Here is a 20,047-nt window from a genome sequence, read left to right as displayed (position 1 = left end):
GATTTAAGAAACTGTTGTTTGTTGTTGATTATCGAAAATTACATTTTATTTTTAAGAAAACAACACAATCAGCTGTTTAGCACTCAAGTCATAGTTTATTTATATGTGTGTACATTTGTCAGATACAAATAAAAAAATCAGTATGTTGATGCAACATTTCAGTGTAATCATGTACATTTAAGTGAAGCAGATCATAAAGAGTCCATGATGGGTCGATTTGAGGGATAAACACATCTTTTCGTCCTATGACTTCTCATTGATTTTCTGGTGATCAGTCTGAAGTTTTTCTATTTTTGACAAATCGGCAAACGAGACATTTGCAGAACCTCTACTTGCTGGTTTTGCCTGTGAATTTAACAGTAACAGTAAGTCAAATGTTGGAGGAATGAGATTGGTCAGAATGGAATGAATCATAGTGAATGAAATGCAACAGACCTGAGACTCATGAGGCTTCCAGCCAATCATATAGAGGATCTGAAATGTGGCTGGAACTGATCCATCTTCACTGCCGTACATCTCTATAAAAAGCAATATTAAATAGGATTCCACAAATTCAAAGATCATTAGTCTCAGTAAAAAGAACACACTTAATTGTACATTTCAATTAAGTCATACGGTACAACATGCTATGCTACATGGTAAATACAGTCACTATATTCATATAACGGACCTGGAACTACATAATACTGTACATGTCAAGGACACAATTTAGACTCGAACTCATCCTACAGCTTTCATCGAATCTTCCCCAGATTTGACCTTGAGACCAGATCTTTTCAACACTTCAACATATTGACATGAGCATCTAGGACTGAAACTATCCGTTTTATAATGAGCATTTAACGGAAATACAGGTTGATTTGAGAAGAACTGGAATGCGTTACAGCTAATTAAGATTAAACTGTGTTTTGTGCAGTTTGCAGGTTTACCTTTATAAATGGCAGCTGCCGCCAGTATGGTATCTCTGTGCAAGAGTGATTTTCTGTTCCATGCACAGTTGCTTTCACCCATACCTGAAGTGCATGCAGAGAACACGAAATGATTGTAAATGCGTCGTCATTCCATTTAAAACATGCTGAGAAACAACATTTATAAGACACCTAATTTACCTTTTAAATCACTCATGACTTCTAGCATACCAGGATAATGGACCTGGACTTCATCAATGTCCTGGATTAGAGAGAATTTAAACAAATCAATAATGAGCCCTAATTTAAGCACACACAATACAAATCAAATTGTAATCTAAAAGCTCAGATGTAAATAGATTCACCAAAAAAATAAATAAACTAAGGTTGGTATCCCATTAAATCCCATTAACTTCTCATTCCATAGAGACATTTTAGCTATCTCAACAGACCTAGGATGAGCTCTGAGATTAAGCAATGATATGCTGTAGAAGTTTGCTTTGTTTGACTGCTTAATTCCCATCTTAAAAAGGACTACACTACCCATAATCCTGTAGAGATATCCACCAATCAAAGATGTCACAACATTTAAAATGTGGTAAAAATATTTCTGCTGCTATTAGTGGGCAGGATATATTTACTAGGGCTAGGTACAAATATTGATTTTCTGATTAATCTTGATCTTCATTTGAACAATCCCGATATCAATTCTTAAAATCACAAGATTGATCTTTTTATCTTTCAAGTTTATTTCAGTTTTGGTTGTGTTAATTATTATATCTGTTAAATATAATGCAATTGAACTGCACAGGTTGGTCTATCTTGTTAATCTTAATTTTTAAAGTTAATATTTTTGTAATGTAGCAAGTTAGAAGATTCCCTGTGTAATTTACAGCATAAGCTGAGAGAGAATTACTTTCATATGTAAGCAAATTGGATGTTATAACAATAAATATTAAAATGAAACAGAATTGAATCAAATCTAAATAAAAGTTTATTTGACTATACTATCCCAAAAATAGGTATTACTACATGGTTATATAATATATAAACAGTGTAATAAAAATAAAAAAATCATAATTGTTTTCTTTTTTAAAATTTATTTAATATTTATTCATATTCGTTCATTTTAGTCAGTTTTATTTATTTAATAATAATCTGCAAAATGAAAAAAACATGTATCAAACTGGAACAGGCCAAACTTTAACCAAATATTCAAATATTTTGAAAAATGTTTTAACTACTTACAAATATTTATACCAGTATCAAACATATTAAAGATTCATATGTTTAATATGTAAGATCAAACAACATAAGAAAAGCTAGACTCCAGAAATAATAGCATATAATGAATACTGTAATGTCGACAAAATAAAAAAAAAACATCGTCAACAAACATTTTCGTCATTAACAGTGCAGATGAGTTTAACACTCTTTATAAGCCACTTTTTGTTGAATTACCTGCAAAAAATAATCACGATATACATTGCTAACGTAATATAAAATTACTAATACTATGATAAAAGATTTTGGTAAGGATACACTTATATGAAAATGTTTGACCAATACCGATTTTAACAAATAAGAACTATCGGCCGATACCGATATTTTGCCACTTATTTTATTTTGTCATCAGATCACTGTTTTACTATGGAATTATGCTTTAAAATGTACAAAGCGGCACAAAAGCTTTTTTACTGTTTAAGCAATAAATATCCATTAAACATGGATTGGATCTACTGAACACATGAAAGGCAAAAATTTTAAAGACAGCCACAATGAAAGAAATTCAAGATAAACAGATAAGAAAAATATACAAAGCTTTAGTAATCACGCAAGGCCAAATTGCTATTTCAATCTTAATACAATCAATCATGCAGCATTAATGGATATTACACCGCTGTCTCAGAAGTCAAAGTTTGCTGGGTTCAAAGCATTTTGGATGGTTTCCCTCTTGATGTAGCCTATAGGTAAGTGCTGCTTTCACAACCGTCACGTCCGTTTATGGAGGTTTTTTTTTGCATTAACGTGAGAACGAGAAAGAGTAACATTTAAATACTACATGTTCTTAGGAGTGCCAACCCTTTTAATTATTGTGGCTATTATTACTTCTGTATTGTGCATTTCAATTTACAGTCTTTACAAAGTGTGTTCCTCATTAATTATAAATAAACCATTGGTTTTTCTTATCGGCGTTTGTAACCGATTTGCGGACAGTTTTAATATGGTCGATAAATATCGGCAGCCGACATCCATCGGGTCATACCGCCCACCTCTAAGCAGACCACAACTAAAAAATTTCAAACCAAACCACCCACAATTCTAGAAATCTGTAAAGACTGTGCTCGATTCAAAGCAGAAAAGAGCTGTCGTCCACTTACCACAGTGAGCATGTTGAAGCCGGCCTGGCCCAGTAGGTTCCCCAGGTCAGTGACAGCTGTGTATGGTGAGATATGAGGGGCAAATCCTCCCTCCCTTTCAAGCTCAGCTAATTGTAGAGAACACCGCAACTCATAGAGCGTCTCACCGCCAACCATTGCTCCAATAAACACGCCATCCGGCTTCAACACCTGGTGGATCTGAATGACAAAAGAGAAGGATTTTGGTTTAGGTTGAGCACAGTCAGATTATCAGGCATTTGTACTGTCCCATAAAAACTCATCAGCAGTTACTCCTCCTCATACCTGTCTCAAAGCTCCAGGAAGATCGTTGATCCAGTGCAGACTGAGGACACAGAAATGGGTTTATTAATGACAACCCATCCTGTAATTTCATATAAAGTAGGGCATCATGAAATAGGGCAATACTAGGAGTCGGCAATTTAAACAAAGTCTTATATAACAGTATGAGTAATTTTATATTATGGTAACTGTACACAGTATTTTACAATACACTTAATGTATTTTTTACTGGAAATTCAACAGATTTTATCATTAAAACATCCATGTGGTTTTGTCTGTTTGAATAAACTAGTGAATTAAATATTTCACAAATGAAAGTTACTTCATCTCATTAGATTATTTTGTATTATACAGAATTTACAGTATACTATATTAGTAATACACTATATTAAAGGAACATTCCATGTTCACCTTACACCTTAAATTAAATTCTTCCTTGTCGTGATTTGTTTGGGACACGCCCCGCTTTTAATTGTCACATTTCTTCGTGTTTCTTCATGGCTCTCATGTGTAAGTAACATAAAGAAGTTCTGCCCATTGATAACCGGACAAATATATCTACCGCAGTATAAATTGTATAGCAAAATCTCTACCGGTTGACACATTTAAAGCTTTGCGCTATATATATACACCATTATCCCACCCAGCCCTAGGTGGTACAGTACCTCAGGCTGCTGAGCACCAGGTCAAATGTGTTTTCTTTAAAGGGCAGGAACTCCCCATCTGCCAAAACACAGTGAGCAGGAATTTCACACTCCCGTGTCTTCCTCTGAAGAAAAAGAAGGTAAGTAGTACAAGAGGAAAAGAAGGTGGATGCGAATTTGAGTTTCTAGGGCCGGATTCACAAATATCTTCTAAAGAAAAAGATTAATAAATCTGGGTTACAGTGTGACAGTTATAATGGAAGTTAATTGTTGGTGCCATAAATTGTCCCCATTCACTTCCATTGTAAATGCCTCCATGTAACCTTGATTTTTGTTTTGCTTGTTTTTTTAAGAAAAGGCAAAAAAAAAATAAAAATAATAAATATATATATATATATATATATATATATATATATATATATATATATTTTTTTTTTTTTTTTTTTGGGGGGGGGGGGGTAATAAACATTATGCCACAAATGTTTTCAACTAAGCTTAACTTGAATTGTCCCCGGAATATTCCTTTAAGAAGTCTTTTTGGGAATACAACTCATAATATACAATAATTCAAAATACAAATAATACAAAATATTCTTACATTTTTCTTAATTTAGAAAATAAGAAGAAAACTAGTTTAAAAGAATTTTAAATTCGTTAAGAATGTTTTGTGAATCCAGCCGCTGATCTGAATCGTAAAAGTGTAATTATACAGTATGCTGCACAAGAATAAAAGCTATTGCTCTGTGTGTCTCTTACCAGACAAGAGTCGGAGATGTCTGTTAAGAAGAGACGTCCAACAATGTCCTGAGAAGAGAGAAAAATCACTGTCATATCAAACAAAAGGAGATGTTTAGCAGAATGTTCACACTGCTCTTTGCCATCCAACAAAAACTTATAGTGACCAGAAAAGGACAAAAAGCACCGTAAAAGTAGTAAAGTCTCAAATCTGGTTTGTGTTTATGAATATTCCCCATACAAATCCACAGCCCCAGTCCCCATTCACTTTCATTATATGGAAAAGACCAGAATGAACATTCTTCATGATATCACCTTTTGGACTCTACAGAAGAAAGAAAAACCATACCTGTTTAAAATGTAAAAAATTATAAAAACAAGTGCAATTCACTGTAACTTTAAGAACAGTTCTACCTTACTCAAATGCTCTGCAATGTGACTCTTCCCACAGCCTACGTCTAGAGCCAAAGGGAATGTCCTGCAATTGCATTTACAAGATCATGATTCTTAATGTTTACGGGAAACTTAAAGGGATAGTTCAACCAAAAATGAAAATGATGTCATCATTTCCCCTCATGTTATTCCAAACCCATATGACTTTCTTCCATGAAACATTCCTTTAGGCAGAATGCCCGAGCCGCTGTTTTGCATACAATGACAGTGAATGGGGACTGGTTCTGTTGAACCCTAAAACGTAAAAAAAAAAAAAAAAAAAGAAAGAAAAACACCATAAAAGTAGTCCATACGACTTGTGTCATATATTTCAAGTCTTTAAAGATTTGAGAGCTGTGGCATATCAGAAGATTTTTAGTAAGAAACGACCTAAATTTCAATCCGTTTCTCATACAAAGCTATCGTATGGCTCCAAAAGACTTGGAATATAGTTCACAAGCAATATGGACTACTATTATGACATATTTCTGGTGCTATTTTGTCCTTCCCGGAGTTTGACAACCGTGGTCACTTCGAAAAGAGCTGCGTAAAGGTCCGGTCAGAGCAAATGCGTTCTTGCAAAAAAAAAAAAAAAAAAAAGCTAGACACAGTCCAACAAAAAGTGCAGAACTCATGTCGTGGGACACGTTTTTAAAAGTTCAATTAAATTTGACATGCCGTAAAAAAATGTATGCATTTAATAAAAAATAAAATAAAAAAAACAGCTAGATGCAACACAACGGTCAAATACATCCATCTAGATTAAAAACTGCACGGATGCATGCAAAAACGCGTTTAGTGTGAACAGCCCCTAAATATTCTTTAAAAACATGTCCTTTAGTGTTCTACGTAATAAACAACCTCAATCGGTTTTGGAATGAATCGAAGTAAACAATGTCAGAATTGTCATTTCTGGGTGAACTGTTCCTTTAAGAGTGCACATACAAGAGAATGCTATAAAACAGTTGAACAGTCAGTGACCTTGAGACATCATATACTCTGTCTGCCACCCTGCTCCCCACCTGAAACAGATTGAAAAAAGAACATGAAACAGTTCATTTTAGACAAAGTCACTATGTAGAAAGTCAAGTCATATCTCACCTCGTCTCTAAGGTAATCGTATTTGTCGCTGTCTTGTAATGATGCTGCCCATTCTTTCTGTTTGCGCTTCATGCTCCTGTCAAACACGTTCATCGCGCCTCCCTGCCTGGAAGACAGACGCCTCCATCCCGCCCTGGACAAAGACTGCAGACATCGGACGCTTTTCAGACACATTCTTGTGTTGAACATGTTATTCATGCTTTATACATCATTTCTAAAAGAACACAGGACACTTTCAAACACATTTCTTCGGGGTATTGCCAAAAATAGAGCGTACTGTTGCGTCACAGAAAAGAGAGATCGGAGGTAAAACGTGGACTGGATCTGGAGACCGGAACACGGACTGGACTCCGTTTCATCAAGTTGTTGTTGTTGTTGTTTAATGGCCGTTCACTCTTTAGGAGCATAATCAAAGCATTTGGCGAAATGTACTGTATACATATAGAATAGTGCAAAACAACTTAAATAAATTAGGAAAAGACAAAAGAGAGATAAAGCTGTTCAGCCATGATGTCAATTTGTAGGCGAACACAGAAGGCTAATTCACCGGGTTCCAACTGTATTTCCCTTTATGGGTTTTTATAATGACTTATGAATTTGTGAGTAAAATAAGGTCTGTGTAAACATTACTTGAAGATACGTTGACACTGACGTTTTGTTCTAGAACATAAATTGGACACAGTCAAAACTCAAATGTGCATTTTGAAGTTGCTGTGTGTGTTTTTTTTTTAAAAAGTATGTTGCTAACAGGTTGCTAAATAAGAACTACAACTACCACAAGCATGCGAGTGGACATGCCTGATGAAACAGGAAACATTTGTAGTCCTTATTTAGCAACTTGTTAGCAACATTTTTAAAACACACGACAGCTTCAAAATTCATGTTTGGGGAATGTCTGTGTGTTATTTATGATGTAGACCAAAACTTCCAAGTATCTTTAAGACAAGTAATGTTTACCACAGACCTTATTTTATTCATAAATCCAAAACGGCCATTATAAAAACCCATTAGAAAATCCAGAGGTAACCGATCCTAAAATGCAGGTTAAAAAAAGAGAAAATAATGATGACGAGCAATAGGAAAATTGAAAATATAGGAAAATTAGCAATAATAGAGTCGTTGTCACATGATTTTGTGATTAAAAAATAAATAAACTGAAGATCAGTTAACCACTTAAGCCTTGTGCTTCAATTTAAAAAAGTTACTCAGAGGTCCTTAGAGGACAAAAATATCCACGTCAAAACTGCCAGAAAAATATTATATATTAATATTATTTTCCACTTTCACTGACTTAGATTTTTTAACCAACATCAGTCCTGATCATAACTACCAAATATTCATTCATTTTTAGGATTTTAACCCTTCAAATGCCAGTTTGTTTACACTGTTGTTTTTTACACACACACACACAAATTTCTCAATACACACATACAAAACACACTCTGACATAATAATAATTAATAATTTTAATAATAATTTAATACATCCATACCAACACACACACACAAGTTTAGCTGCATCATTTATTCAACTGGCCTGCAGTGCTCTATAATACAGCAAACAGAAAATAGGAAAAAAGCATGTATTTGCTCCATAGGCTAAACATGAGAAAAATGGTGCCATCTGGTGGAAAATATAAATGTTTTTAATTTTGAAGCCAGGGTTCCTGAATGAAAGCATAATATCATAGAATTCATGATTTTATGCTTTAATGGCACCAGGATCAAATTTTACATTTTAAATGGGTTTCAATGGGGACATTTTTGTCCTTAAGGTCCTGAGTGTAAGTATTTTGTGTCCACAGTGTATTATAGATGTATTATAGGAACTGACGTTGAAATATAAAAATTCCCGCAAAAATACACACCTTTGGCAAAATGTATGCAGTTGTTTAACACAGCCAAAATGATCGAAAAGACAAAAATGTCCCGAAGATCGCACAAGGGTTAAGAAAGTGACTGGAGCTTGAACACACAGAATGTAAACAGCTGATAAAAAGCGAAAACGTTAGCGTCTGGTGTCTTTTAGGCTCTTTGGCCTGCCGTAGGAAAAGAGGGCGGAGTTGCAAAATGGACACGGAAGTAGTGGAGCGTCACGGGTAAACACGTGTGGAGCTGTGGTGTAAATCTCACGAGAACTATGAGTGTCGCAACATTTACAAATAAAGGTCCTTATTTGTAGTCTGTTTGATTTTGTCGTCAATACCTCGTTGTTTTCAGTGCTGTAATTTTGACAGTAGAGCCAGTGGACGAACATTTCGTTTGCAAATGATAAATATGCTAAGTGTTTAGTAATACACAACTATTCAATGACAGACTGTACAGAAAACGCACTGTAAATAATAAAATAATAAATATAAGGAATGTATACATAGCCAATGTGTAATTAACAGTTGTAGCAATTAACAAATGACAAGGGATACAATGCAACCCAACAATAACTTAAGTGCATATTGTATAATACACAGGTGAAGTCAGAAGTTTACATACACCTTAGCCAAATACATTTAAACTCAGTTTTCACAATTCCTGACATTTAATTGTAGAAAACATTACCTGTTTTAGGTCAGTTAGGATCACTCTTTTATTTTAAGAATGTGAAATGTCAGAATAATAGTAGAGAGAATAATTTATTTCAGCTTTTATTTCTTTCATCACATTCCCAGTGTGTCAGAAGTTTACATACACTTTGTTAGTATTTGGTAGCATTGTCTTTATATTGTTTAACTTGGGTCAAATGTTTTGGGTATCCTTCCACAAGCTTCTCACAATAAGTTGCTGGAATTTTGGCCCATTCCTCCAGACAGAACTGGTGTAACTGAGTCAGGTTTGTAGGCCTCCTTGCTCACACATGCTTTTTCAGTTCTGCCCATAAATTTTCTATCAGACTGAGGTCAGGGCTTTGTGATGGCCACTCCAATACCTTGACTTTGTGGTCCTTAAGCCATTTTGCCAGAAATTTGGAGGCGTGCTTGGGGTCATTGTCCATTTGGAAGACCCATTTGCGACTGAGCTTTAACTTAATGGCTGATGTCTTAAGATGTTGCTTCAATATATCCACATAATTTTCCTTCCTCATGATGCCATCTATTTTGAGAAGTGCACCAGTACCTCCTGCAGCAAAGCACCCCCACAAGATGATGCTGCTACCCCCATGCTTCATGGTTGGGATGGTGTTCTGCGGCTTGCAAGCCTCACCCTTTTACCTCCAAACATAACGATGGTCATTATGGCCAAACAGTTCAATTTTTGTTTCATCAGACCAGAGGACATTTCTCCAAAAAGTAAGATCTTTGTCCCCATGTGCACTTGCAAACTGTAGTCTGGCTTTTTTATGGCGGTTTTAGAGTAGTGGTTTTTCCTTGCTGAGCAGCCTTTCAGGTTATGACGATATAGGACTTGTTTTACTGTGGATATAGATACTTTTCTACCTGTTTCCTCCAGCATCTTCACAAGGTCCTTTGCTGTTGTTCTGGGATTGATTTGCACTTTTCGCACCAAACTACGTTCATCTCTAGGAGACAGAATTCGTCTCCTTCCTGAGCGGTATGTTGGCTGCCTGGTCTCATGGTGTTTATTCTTGCGTACTATTGTTTGTACAGATGAACGTGGTATCTTCAGACATTTGGAAATTGCTCCCAAGGATGAACTAGACTCATGGAGGTCCACAATTATTTTCTGAGGTCTTGGCTGATTTCTTTTGATTTTCCCATGATGTCAAGCAAAGAGGCACTGAGTTTGAAGGTAGGCCTTAAAATACATCCACAGGTACACCTCCAATTCAGTACACCTCTTATCAGAAGCTAATTGCCTATAGGCTTGACATCATTTTCTGGAATTTTCCAAGCTGCTTAAAGGCACAGTTAACTTAGTGTATGTAAACTTCTGACCCACTGGAATTGTGATCTGTCTGTAAACAATTGTTGGAAAAATTACTTATATCATGCACAAAGTAGATGTCCTAAAAGACTTGCCAAAACTATAGTTTGCTAATATGAAATCTGTAGACTGGTTAACAAATGAGTTTTAATGACTTCAACATAAGTGTATGCAAACTTCTTATTTCAACCGTATACTGAATGTATTATAGGCTATAAATATATTTCCTAGGATATTCCAGTTCATTTTGATCAGTGAATACAAATGTTAATTTAATGTATTATGTTACCCGTATTATTTTCTGTTGATTATACACTGAAAACAGTGTGGTGGACATTTTATGGTGTTTTATGTCAGAAATAAAAATGTATTGATTGCTGTATCAATATTTTTGACAGTATTGAACTTAAGAGAAATAGCCAAAATATTAGTTAAGAAAAAAAAATGTATTCTACGTAGGGAATAAGTAGGCAAATTAGTCAATGATTTAATTGTTTTGTTGCAAAACTTTGGACTACTGAAATTATTTTCTTGTTTAGGTTGTCTGCTTGATACATGTTGCCTGAAATTTCTTTGAACTAATCTACATTTATGAGTATTTCTTATAATTCTGAGTAATTGATTCCAAATCTCTAACCACCTATGTTGTTCACAGGTTTGTTTTTATCTGACTATTTCAAATAGATTAAACCATCATGACATCCAAAAGCACTGTGAGTGGTGATGACCGCTTCTATAAGGTTAAAAAGGACCCTCGTTTCTGGGAGATGCCCGACAGAGAGCGCAAAGTCAAGATCGACAAGCGTTTTCAGTCCATGTTCCATGACGAACACTTTAAGCTACAGTCGATAAACGCGGTCGACCTGTCAACCACTCATCAACCGAAGACCTAAAACGCTTCTACAAGCTCTCTGACTCTGAACAGTCCAACGAGGATGAGGAGAAAGACGAGACGGAAAAGACCAAGAGGAAGACAAAGAAGGCAATACAGTTAGAAGGTCATAATGAAGCTCAAGCTGATGATGAGGAGGAGGAATCTGAAGAGGCTCTTTTAGAAAAATCTTTCAAGAAAGCCAAAAAGAAGTCAAAAGATCCAAAGAAAAGTATAGGGAGTGAGAGTGTTTGAAACAGGTACATTTACATAACTCTTTATACATGTTTAATGTTCTCAGATTTACTTGAGGAAGATCTGAATATTTTGTTTTGGATTTACATCTTGATATGGATCAAGCATCTTAAAAGAATAGTTCACCTAAAACAGAGGTCGACAGAAAGTGGATTTTGCCAAAATTGATAACTAAGGTGGTGGAAAATGCTGATAACCGATTAATTGGCTGATAGTTTTTAAAATAGATTTATAGAATGTAAAAAAAATATTATAAGTGTATCTTTACCATGACAGACATAGAGGCTACAAGAGTCCAAAATGAATACAATTCCAAATGCAGATTATTGTTTAATCAAAATCCCAATAATAACCAGAAAAATTGAAGATTTGGTGCAGAATACAGGACTTTTAACTAAAAGAAGCCTGAAAGACACAGGAGACTGTTATTTTGAAATGACTGAGACTTGGCTCCATTACAGTGCTCTATGTTTAAGTATTTACTGAATTAAGCTTATTATAGCCTATAGCATTCACCAGATGAAGAGTTTTGTATAGATATTTCTCCAGATGAGGTTTAATGAGAAATAAGGTTTATTATTATTCACGAGATGTGAAGTTGGAGACATCATGTATGTGCTAACGGAAGATGTTTCCTTATAGTCGCATTTTTCTTTTCATGCCCTCGCTTCAATTTAAAACACTTGATTATCTAATCAAAATAATGAAATATACATTGAAGTGAGGATACAAATATAAAGGAATATTGTCAATGATGAAATATTTAGATATAGCAAATACCCATGTGACTGTTAATCAAAAAAATAAAAATAGAAAATATCAGCAACTGTTGGCATAGATTTTTGCAGATAATCGATAGTTCCATAAAGCAACTATCGGCACCGATTAATCGGTAAAACAGATATATCAGTCTACTTCTGCTGTGAAGTGAAATGTTGATGTTTGCTTGTTTCCAATGTCGTTTAAAGGGATAGTTCACCCCAAAATGAAAATTCTCTCATTTATTGACCTTCAATCCATCCCAGATGTGTATGACTTTCTTTCTTCAGCAGAACACAAATTATGATTATTAGGAAAATATTTAAGCTCTGTAGCTCCATACAATGCAAGTTAATGGGTGCCAAAATTGTGATGCTCCAAAAAGCACATAAAGGCAGCATAAAAGTAATCCATACAACTCCAGTGTTTTAATCCATATTTTCAGAAGTGATATGATAGGTGTGGGTGAGAAACAGATCAATATTTAAGTCCTTTTTTGCTAGAAATTCTCCTCCATGCCCAGTAGGGGGCGATATGCATGAAGAATGTGAAAGTGATTTGTTTCTCACCCACACCTATAATATCGCTTCTGAAGATGTAGATTTAACCACTGGGGTTGTATGGATTACTTTTATGCTGACTTTGTGATTTTTGGAGCTTCAAGATTTTGGCACCCATTCACTTGCATTGTATGGACCTACAGAGCCGAGATATTCTTCTAAAAATCTTCATTTTAGTTCAGCAGATGAAAGAAAGTCATACACATCTGGGATGGCATGAGGGTGAGTATATGATGAGAGAATTTTTATTTTTTGGGTGAACTATCCCTTTAAAGCATCTTTTGCAAATTTTAGGGGGAATATATACTACCTACGATTTGTAATCTAACTCAAGATACCCGTGGAGTCCCATTTTGCAGGGCACTATGTCATATTCTTCTGTGATGTTTGACTTTGTGTCCTCTTAGATAGTTTTTGTGTTTTAACAGATGAGGACAAGGAGTCTGATGTTGAAAAGGAAGATGATGATGAAGATGTCAGCATGGAAAATGGTTCTTCTGAAGGTGATGATGATGATGTTGATGATGATGATGATGAGAGTGAGTCAGAGGAAGACAGTGAAAGTGGGCCTGATCTGGCCAGAGGGAAGGGGAACATTGAGACCAGCTCTGATGAAGATGAAGATGGTGAAGATGAGGTGGAGGAATACCTGCGGCGTAAGGAAGAGGAGATTGAGCACGACTGGGGCGAGATGTGGAAAGATGCTCCACTCACTGAGGATGTGAGACTCTTTACAGATCATCATACTCGAGGATGAGTCTCACAAAACCTGTTGAGAATGTGGCCAGGTCATTTTCACCCCAAAAATCAAAAGAAAGAAATGAGCAATTATATTTTTCTTACTGTAGATCAATCCTATTTTAGGCAGATTTTCTGCATTGTGACATTATTGTCATGACGACAAAGCACCCTTCCCCCTCATTACGGCGGCAATTCTCATTACCGCAGAGCAAAAAAATATCTTTATCATTACTGTAAAATATATCTATATATTTGTTATTAATTTTTGTCACATTTTGTAATATGTTTTTTACAAAAAAAATATCCTGTTATCCTGTTTTACAGTAATGAGAACTGGAGGGATCAGATTAAAAAGGTTTTTAAAATTAGTTTCTATAGTTAATAGTCCAAAAAATAGCCTTCTTTTTATTATACATTACTGTGCAAAAGTCTTAGGCACTTAAGATGTTTCACAAAAGCATTTGTCTTAAGATGGTTATTTATATCTTCAGCTTTAGTGTGTCAATAGGAAATATAAATGTTAGACTCCCAAACATTACTTTTGCAAATAGAAAAGATTAGAATAGAAGAACAGGGAGCCCTGCAACAGATGGCATGGTCCCCACAGAGCCCCCACTGAACATTGAGTCAGTCTGAGATTACATAAAGAGACAGAAGAAACTGAGACAGCCTAAACAGATAGAAGAACTGCTTCTCCAAAAAGCTTGGAACGTCCTATCTGCCAGCAACCAAGAAAAACTGTATCCAGGTGTACCTAGGAGAACTGGTGCTGTTTTAAAGGCAAAGGTGGTCAAACCGAATATTGATTTAGCTTTTTTATGTTTACTGGACTTTGTATGACATTAAGTGATAATGAAAACGATATTTTTGAAGACATCCTCAATATGCAACATTTTTCACAAGTGCCTAAAACTTTTGCACAGCACTGAATATATATACACACACTCACTGAGCACTTTATTAGGAACATTATGGCTCACTGAGATCACAATTTTCCCCATTCTGATGTTTGATGTGAACATTAACTGAAGCTCCTGACCCGGATGTATCTGCATGATTTTATGCATTGCACTGCTGATTAGTGATTAGCTGATTAGATAACCGCATGAATAAGTAGGTGTACACATGTATATATGCAGTTCATTTTATTTTGGGGTGAAATGTGACCTGGACCTGTTTTTCTGAGATTCATGCAAACTTTACATAGACATTCAACATTCTCTCCTAATTTTGTGTGTCTATGGTGTTAGACTTTCCAACGGTTGGGGGTTTGTTACATGGATTTGGACAGACTGAAAGCAAAAGATCTTTTGGCTCTTTTGAACTCTTTTAAACCCAAACGAGGTGTGGTGCTCTCTGTCACCATACGTATTCTTCTATTTGTAACTGTCCTGCTCTGGCTCAGGAGGTCTGGCCTGCAGCTGTGCAAGTCTGAAACCTTTATGCTGACATGCATTTTCAGATCTATCCTTCTGAGTTAGGGAAAGAGAGGATGCAGGCAGAACAGACTCAAGTCCGCTGGAGCTCACCAGTCTCCCGGAGAACCCTGATGCAGATACAGACGAGCAGAGGTACCGGAGCAGAATTTGGCATTTGGGGATTTTCACCCAGATCTGTGATAATCAAATGAACACAGTAAAGAAGGATACTAAATCATTGTTATTTACATACAATAGTTTATTGCTTATTATGGCTGTCTGTAATACTTGATTCTGATTGGTCAATCGCAACACACTGCAGTCAAGTATACTGTGTATATGCCTGTACTGTATCTATATCTATGTTTGTATCAGATTGTTATCCAAGGCAGCAGATTTAATTTTTGAATAATGACCCAAGCAATTAATTGAATCAGTGTTCAGAATTCATTGAAACAGTTTGGAAGAACAAAACCTCCCAACTCTATCAGAATATTGGGGTTTAAACCACACTATTAACCATCTGTCTTGGCGTTCTCATACTCATGCGTTGTGACTCGAGAATCAGAACAAAAATTGGCCTACTGGCATGGATTTTATTGACTTAATGGCCAATAACGATCACATTAAAATTATTGTGATACATTGTTTTGTTAATTTGATATCAGGAATCAGTGGTATATTAAAATATCTGTTCAGTAGAAAAAACTAAAGCTTTTCCAAAGTGTTGCCCAAAATGTTGGTGATGATAAAGGTCTCCCATGTGTTTTCAGGATGTACCGAGAGAAGGTGCGCGATTACCAGTTCAAACGTCTGCGTTATTATTACGCCATGGTGGAGTGCGACTCTGCCGAAACGGCGGCAAAGATTTACGAGGAGTGTGACGGCTTTGAGTACAAGAGCAGCTGCTCCACAATCGACCTGCGGTGAGAGAGTCACTTCAGCTCTTTAACAGGAAGTTCTGTGGGAATCTCTGGTCATCTTAATATTTGAGGGTTGATAAATTTATGCTAACTTTTTGTGTCCAGATCTATTAAATTACTCAAAAACTGTTCATACAAACATTATGTCATTCACTTGACATCTTTGAGTCCTAAAATTAGCATTTTTGTTGTAAAAGTTGTAAAAAATGTATGTAAACATGAACAGAAATTAGTTACGAAGAATGTGCCACTTGCTCTTTGAAACAGATATATCATCTTGGACTTCCTTACTTTTCATAGGTTCATCCCTGATGATGTGACTTTTGATGACGAGCCAAAGGACAGAGCCACAGATGTAGATTACGCTTCATACAAACCCAAAATCTTCACGTCCACTGCCACCACTACAGCCAAGGTCTGAACTCAACATGACAGTAATGGAAAGTATCTATATAGTAGCTATAGAACAGTAATAAATATATATTGTGTGTGTGCTGCGATCAGGTTGAGCTGACGTGGGATGAAGCGGATCATGACCGGGTCACGACTCTCTGCAGGAAGAACGAGCTGTTGTATATGGACTTCAAGGCTTATCTGGCCTCATCCAGTGAGGAGGAAGAGCCAGAAAGTTAGTGATGGTTAGATGAATCGACTCCTTCGTCATATTTCAAGTCCTCTGAAGGCATTATGATAGGTTGTTGTGAGAAACAACTTGAAATTTCTGCCATTTTTTCAGTGAAAATCTCGACGTCCGCTGCGAATACATGAGGCGCATGTCAGAAGATGGCTTGTGTGTTGTTTTTAGTGATAATATTCAAATTGAAGGGATCTATAAATTGTGGCTTTCATTTGAAATGTTGTTTTGTTTCCTTGTAAATTCTCTCAGTTGTAAAGCCTGTTGAGTCTCTTCCTGAGGAGCGAGTAAGGGGAAGAAAGACTCGGATCAAATCGTGAAATACAGAGAACTACTGAGGAGCATTAAGGACAAAGACAAACAGATGGACGACAACATGGACATGGGGATCACATGGGTACCAGGTATGTTTAAAACAGAATTCTAGCTTACTGCACACTGCACAGTATCCACCCTATTTTGCGACCTGGAAGTAAGCAGAGGCTGTGTTTCCGGCAAGTGTGACCAAGTTCCGCTGTCACTGACCACAACGTAAATAACTAGAAGGATAATAAGACCAGAATTTAGTGATATGGGCTTACAAACTATCACACAACCACAGGATGTACAACAGAATTATGTGCCAATGTCAGAAAACTTCTAACGTCAGCATTTATAGTAAAAGTGTAAGTAAATCATTCACTTGTTGCTGTGTGTTGTATTGAAGAGACGATAATAAAATCTGCTTCTTACTTTACAGAGAGTGTAACGATGCAGTTTTTTAATGTCTCCATGTAAACCTCCATTCATATTTATCTGCAAAACCTCCGATGATGCCTTTATTTATTTATGCAGCGCTTGATCTCTCATTCATTCTGCCTGTGCAACAGTGTGTGATGAAACAATGGCAAAATGCGATAAACAGTAAAACTATTTGCACTACAAACCAATACGCTTATGAAAATAATGAATAATGTTAATATATGATGACATATATTGCCAGACTGCAATGTAAAACAACATAATGTAGTATTTTTATATCACTAAAATAGCTGGAGGTGGCTTATACCGGAAGATGTCCACATTCAAGGTGGATAATGGCGATGCTCTTGTCACGCTGAAAAATAAGGTCCACTTCTGAGACCATCAATCCGCGTGACTCGTTGTGCATGACACCGCGGAGACTCACAGCATGTGGAGGCTCATGCTACTCTCCGCGATCCACGCACAACTTACCACGCGCCCTATTGAGAGCGAGAACCACTAATCACAACCATGAGGAGGTTACCCCATGTGACTCTACCCTCCCTAGCAACCGGGCCAATTTGGTTGCTTAGGAGACCTAGATGGAGTCACTCAGGACACCCTAGATTCGAGCTACCCAGGCCCCTATATATGATATTCTTAATAGTCAGTTCAGCCTTTTGATGATATTCAATAAATATCTTAATATTTATGTATTTGCTCTGAAATGGTTTAAAATGGTTATTTTTGTTGTTGTTGTTTTTAGAAGCAATCAGAAAAACCCTAATTTCAACCAAACAGCAATTCTTACAAAGTAGACTTAAAATGGTTAATGCTTTGGTTAAGTAATAAAATGCAGTAAAAATCTAGTTATATTTTCCACAGTTTTTTTTTTTTCTTTTTTTACCAAATTGTCACAAGGAATAATGATGTTTACTACATCAAAGATGCCACATTTGAAATCTGAAGGGAAAAGTTGGAAAACCATCAAATTTTAAACTATAAAACACCTCACGCGCTCTATTTCTGGTGTTTTCCAGGTTGATGTTCAGGATACTCGCTTCCAGGCCATGTTTACATCCCATCTTTACAATCTGGACCCGTGTGATCCAGCCTACAAGAAGACCAAAGGCAAACAGAGCATCTTAGAAGAGAAACAGAGGCGCAGAGAAGAGGAGCAGCACGGCCAGGAGATGGCGCTGAAGAGCAAATCTGCAGAGGAGAAAGCCAAACCAGAGGCCATGGGTGCAGGAGACTCATCCTCCACTAAAGTCATGGACCCTAATTTATCAATGCTTATTAAATCCATCAAGAACAAAACGCAACAGTTTCAAGCACGCAAGAAACAGAGGATGAAATAGACTCTGACAACAAGAGACTCTGGAAGGCATCTTATGTAATTAGGTTGGCTTCCTTGTTCCCTTTCTAGGGACTTATCCATGCTAGGAGGCTAAACGTTTGACCTGATAATAAGCTTCATATTTTGTATGCAAGATGATCATTGACAAGTTATCTCCTAATTCAAACCCATTAAAACTTTGTATTCAGACTGAGCATGGCCATTACTTTTTTCCCTTTTCTCCCCAATTTGGAATGCCCAATTCCCAAAAGTCCTCATGGTGGTGTAGTGACTCGCCTCAATCCGGGTGGCGGAGGATGAATCTCAGTTGCCCCCACGTCTGAGACCGTCAATCCACGCATCTTATCACGTGGCTTGTTGAGCGCGTTACTGCGGAGACATAGAGCGTGTGAAGGCTTCACGCTGTTCTCCGCGGCATCCACGCACAACTCACCATGCGCCCCACCGAGAGCGAGAACCACATAATAGTGACCACGAGGAGGTTACCCCATGTGACTCTACCCTCCCTAGCAACCGGGCCAATTTGGTTGCTTTGGAGACCTGGCTGGAGTCACTCAGCATGCCCTGGATTCGAACTCGCGACTCCAGATGTGGTAGTCAGAGTCAATACTCACTGAGCTACCCAGGCCCCGAGCATGGCCATTTTTGATAGATGAAACTTTCAACAGCCGTAGCTTTGTACACAAATCTGATCTTAAACATTTAAACTGTCTGCACTGTCATTTTTCAAGCGATAAAATCTGATCTGTTTGTTCACTGTGTAAGTCAATAGGTTATTGACTTAAGCATCAAGAGTTGTTTTCTTCTAAAACAAATAGGAAATTTTGCTGCATAGTGCAACAACTCTTATTTGTAACACATTACAAGGTTCAGTTGGTTAACAATGAATGCATTAGTATGTATGAACAAACAATGAAACAACATTTCTATACAGCATTTATTCATCTAACATTCATTTATAAACATACTACTGTTCATTGTTAATGTTCGTTAATAATAAATACAGTGTTCATTTATACAACTTTAAATGTTACAAATATATTAATATATATGTAGAAATCAGTGTTGGGTAAGTTACTCTAAAAAAGTAATTAATTACTAACTACTAATTACATCTACAGTGTAATTAGATTACTGTACTAATTACTCTGTCTGAAAAGTTGCATTACTTATTACTTTCTAAAACCCTTTTCAACCTCGACCAGATGAAAAATACAAGGATAAACATGAAACTGTTCTTTTAATTCTTTCAAATAAATCAGATAAATTATTAATAAACTGGCCAAAGAATGTAAATGGGCAGCGTTAAATTAGAAAACATATATTTTTACATTAGATGTTATATTTTGATTTTAAATTCTCTGTTGTTTTATATAGAATTGCTCTATAGTCTATACAGTATTTAACACAATTACATCAGAAGT

The 20,047-nt window shown here is 36.3% G+C and overlaps 2 protein-coding genes across 2 annotated transcripts; one reads left to right on the top strand and one right to left on the bottom strand.

Moving 5' to 3' along the window:
* Nucleotides 1-75: 75 nt before the first annotated feature.
* On the bottom strand, nt 76-7,110 carry LOC127445129 (arginine-hydroxylase NDUFAF5, mitochondrial-like). The gene is made up of 11 exons (XM_051704938.1): nt 6,502-7,110; nt 6,382-6,422; nt 5,383-5,446; nt 4,990-5,037; nt 4,255-4,358; nt 3,593-3,632; nt 3,290-3,487; nt 1,110-1,170; nt 930-1,013; nt 436-518; nt 76-345 (listed from the first exon to the last, which is right to left on the bottom strand). Exons 1-11 carry the CDS (start codon nt 6,697-6,699, stop codon nt 244-246), a joined length of 1,023 nt encoding a protein of 340 aa, XP_051560898.1. The 5' UTR covers nt 6,700-7,110; the 3' UTR covers nt 76-243.
* Nucleotides 7,111-10,592: 3,482 nt separating this feature from the next.
* On the top strand, nt 10,593-19,438 carry LOC127444797 (ESF1 homolog). Its single transcript, XM_051704340.1, is given in 13 exon segments — nt 10,593-11,216; nt 11,219-11,482; nt 13,253-13,545; nt 14,816-14,947; nt 15,028-15,076; nt 15,079-15,136; nt 15,757-15,909; nt 16,207-16,321; nt 16,411-16,534; nt 16,793-16,822; nt 16,825-16,944; nt 17,572-17,648; nt 18,304-19,438. Coding segments are annotated over 13 exon segments (1,878 nt in total). The 5' UTR covers nt 10,593-11,074; the 3' UTR covers nt 18,625-19,438.
* Nucleotides 19,439-20,047: the final 609 nt, after the last annotated feature.

This window comes from Myxocyprinus asiaticus, chromosome 8 (assembly GCF_019703515.2).
Source record: "Myxocyprinus asiaticus isolate MX2 ecotype Aquarium Trade chromosome 8, UBuf_Myxa_2, whole genome shotgun sequence".
Taxonomy (NCBI): Eukaryota; Metazoa; Chordata; class Actinopteri; order Cypriniformes; family Catostomidae; genus Myxocyprinus; species Myxocyprinus asiaticus.
The sequence above is the reverse complement of the archived record's forward strand: the minus strand, read 5'-3'. Positions and strand labels throughout refer to the sequence as shown.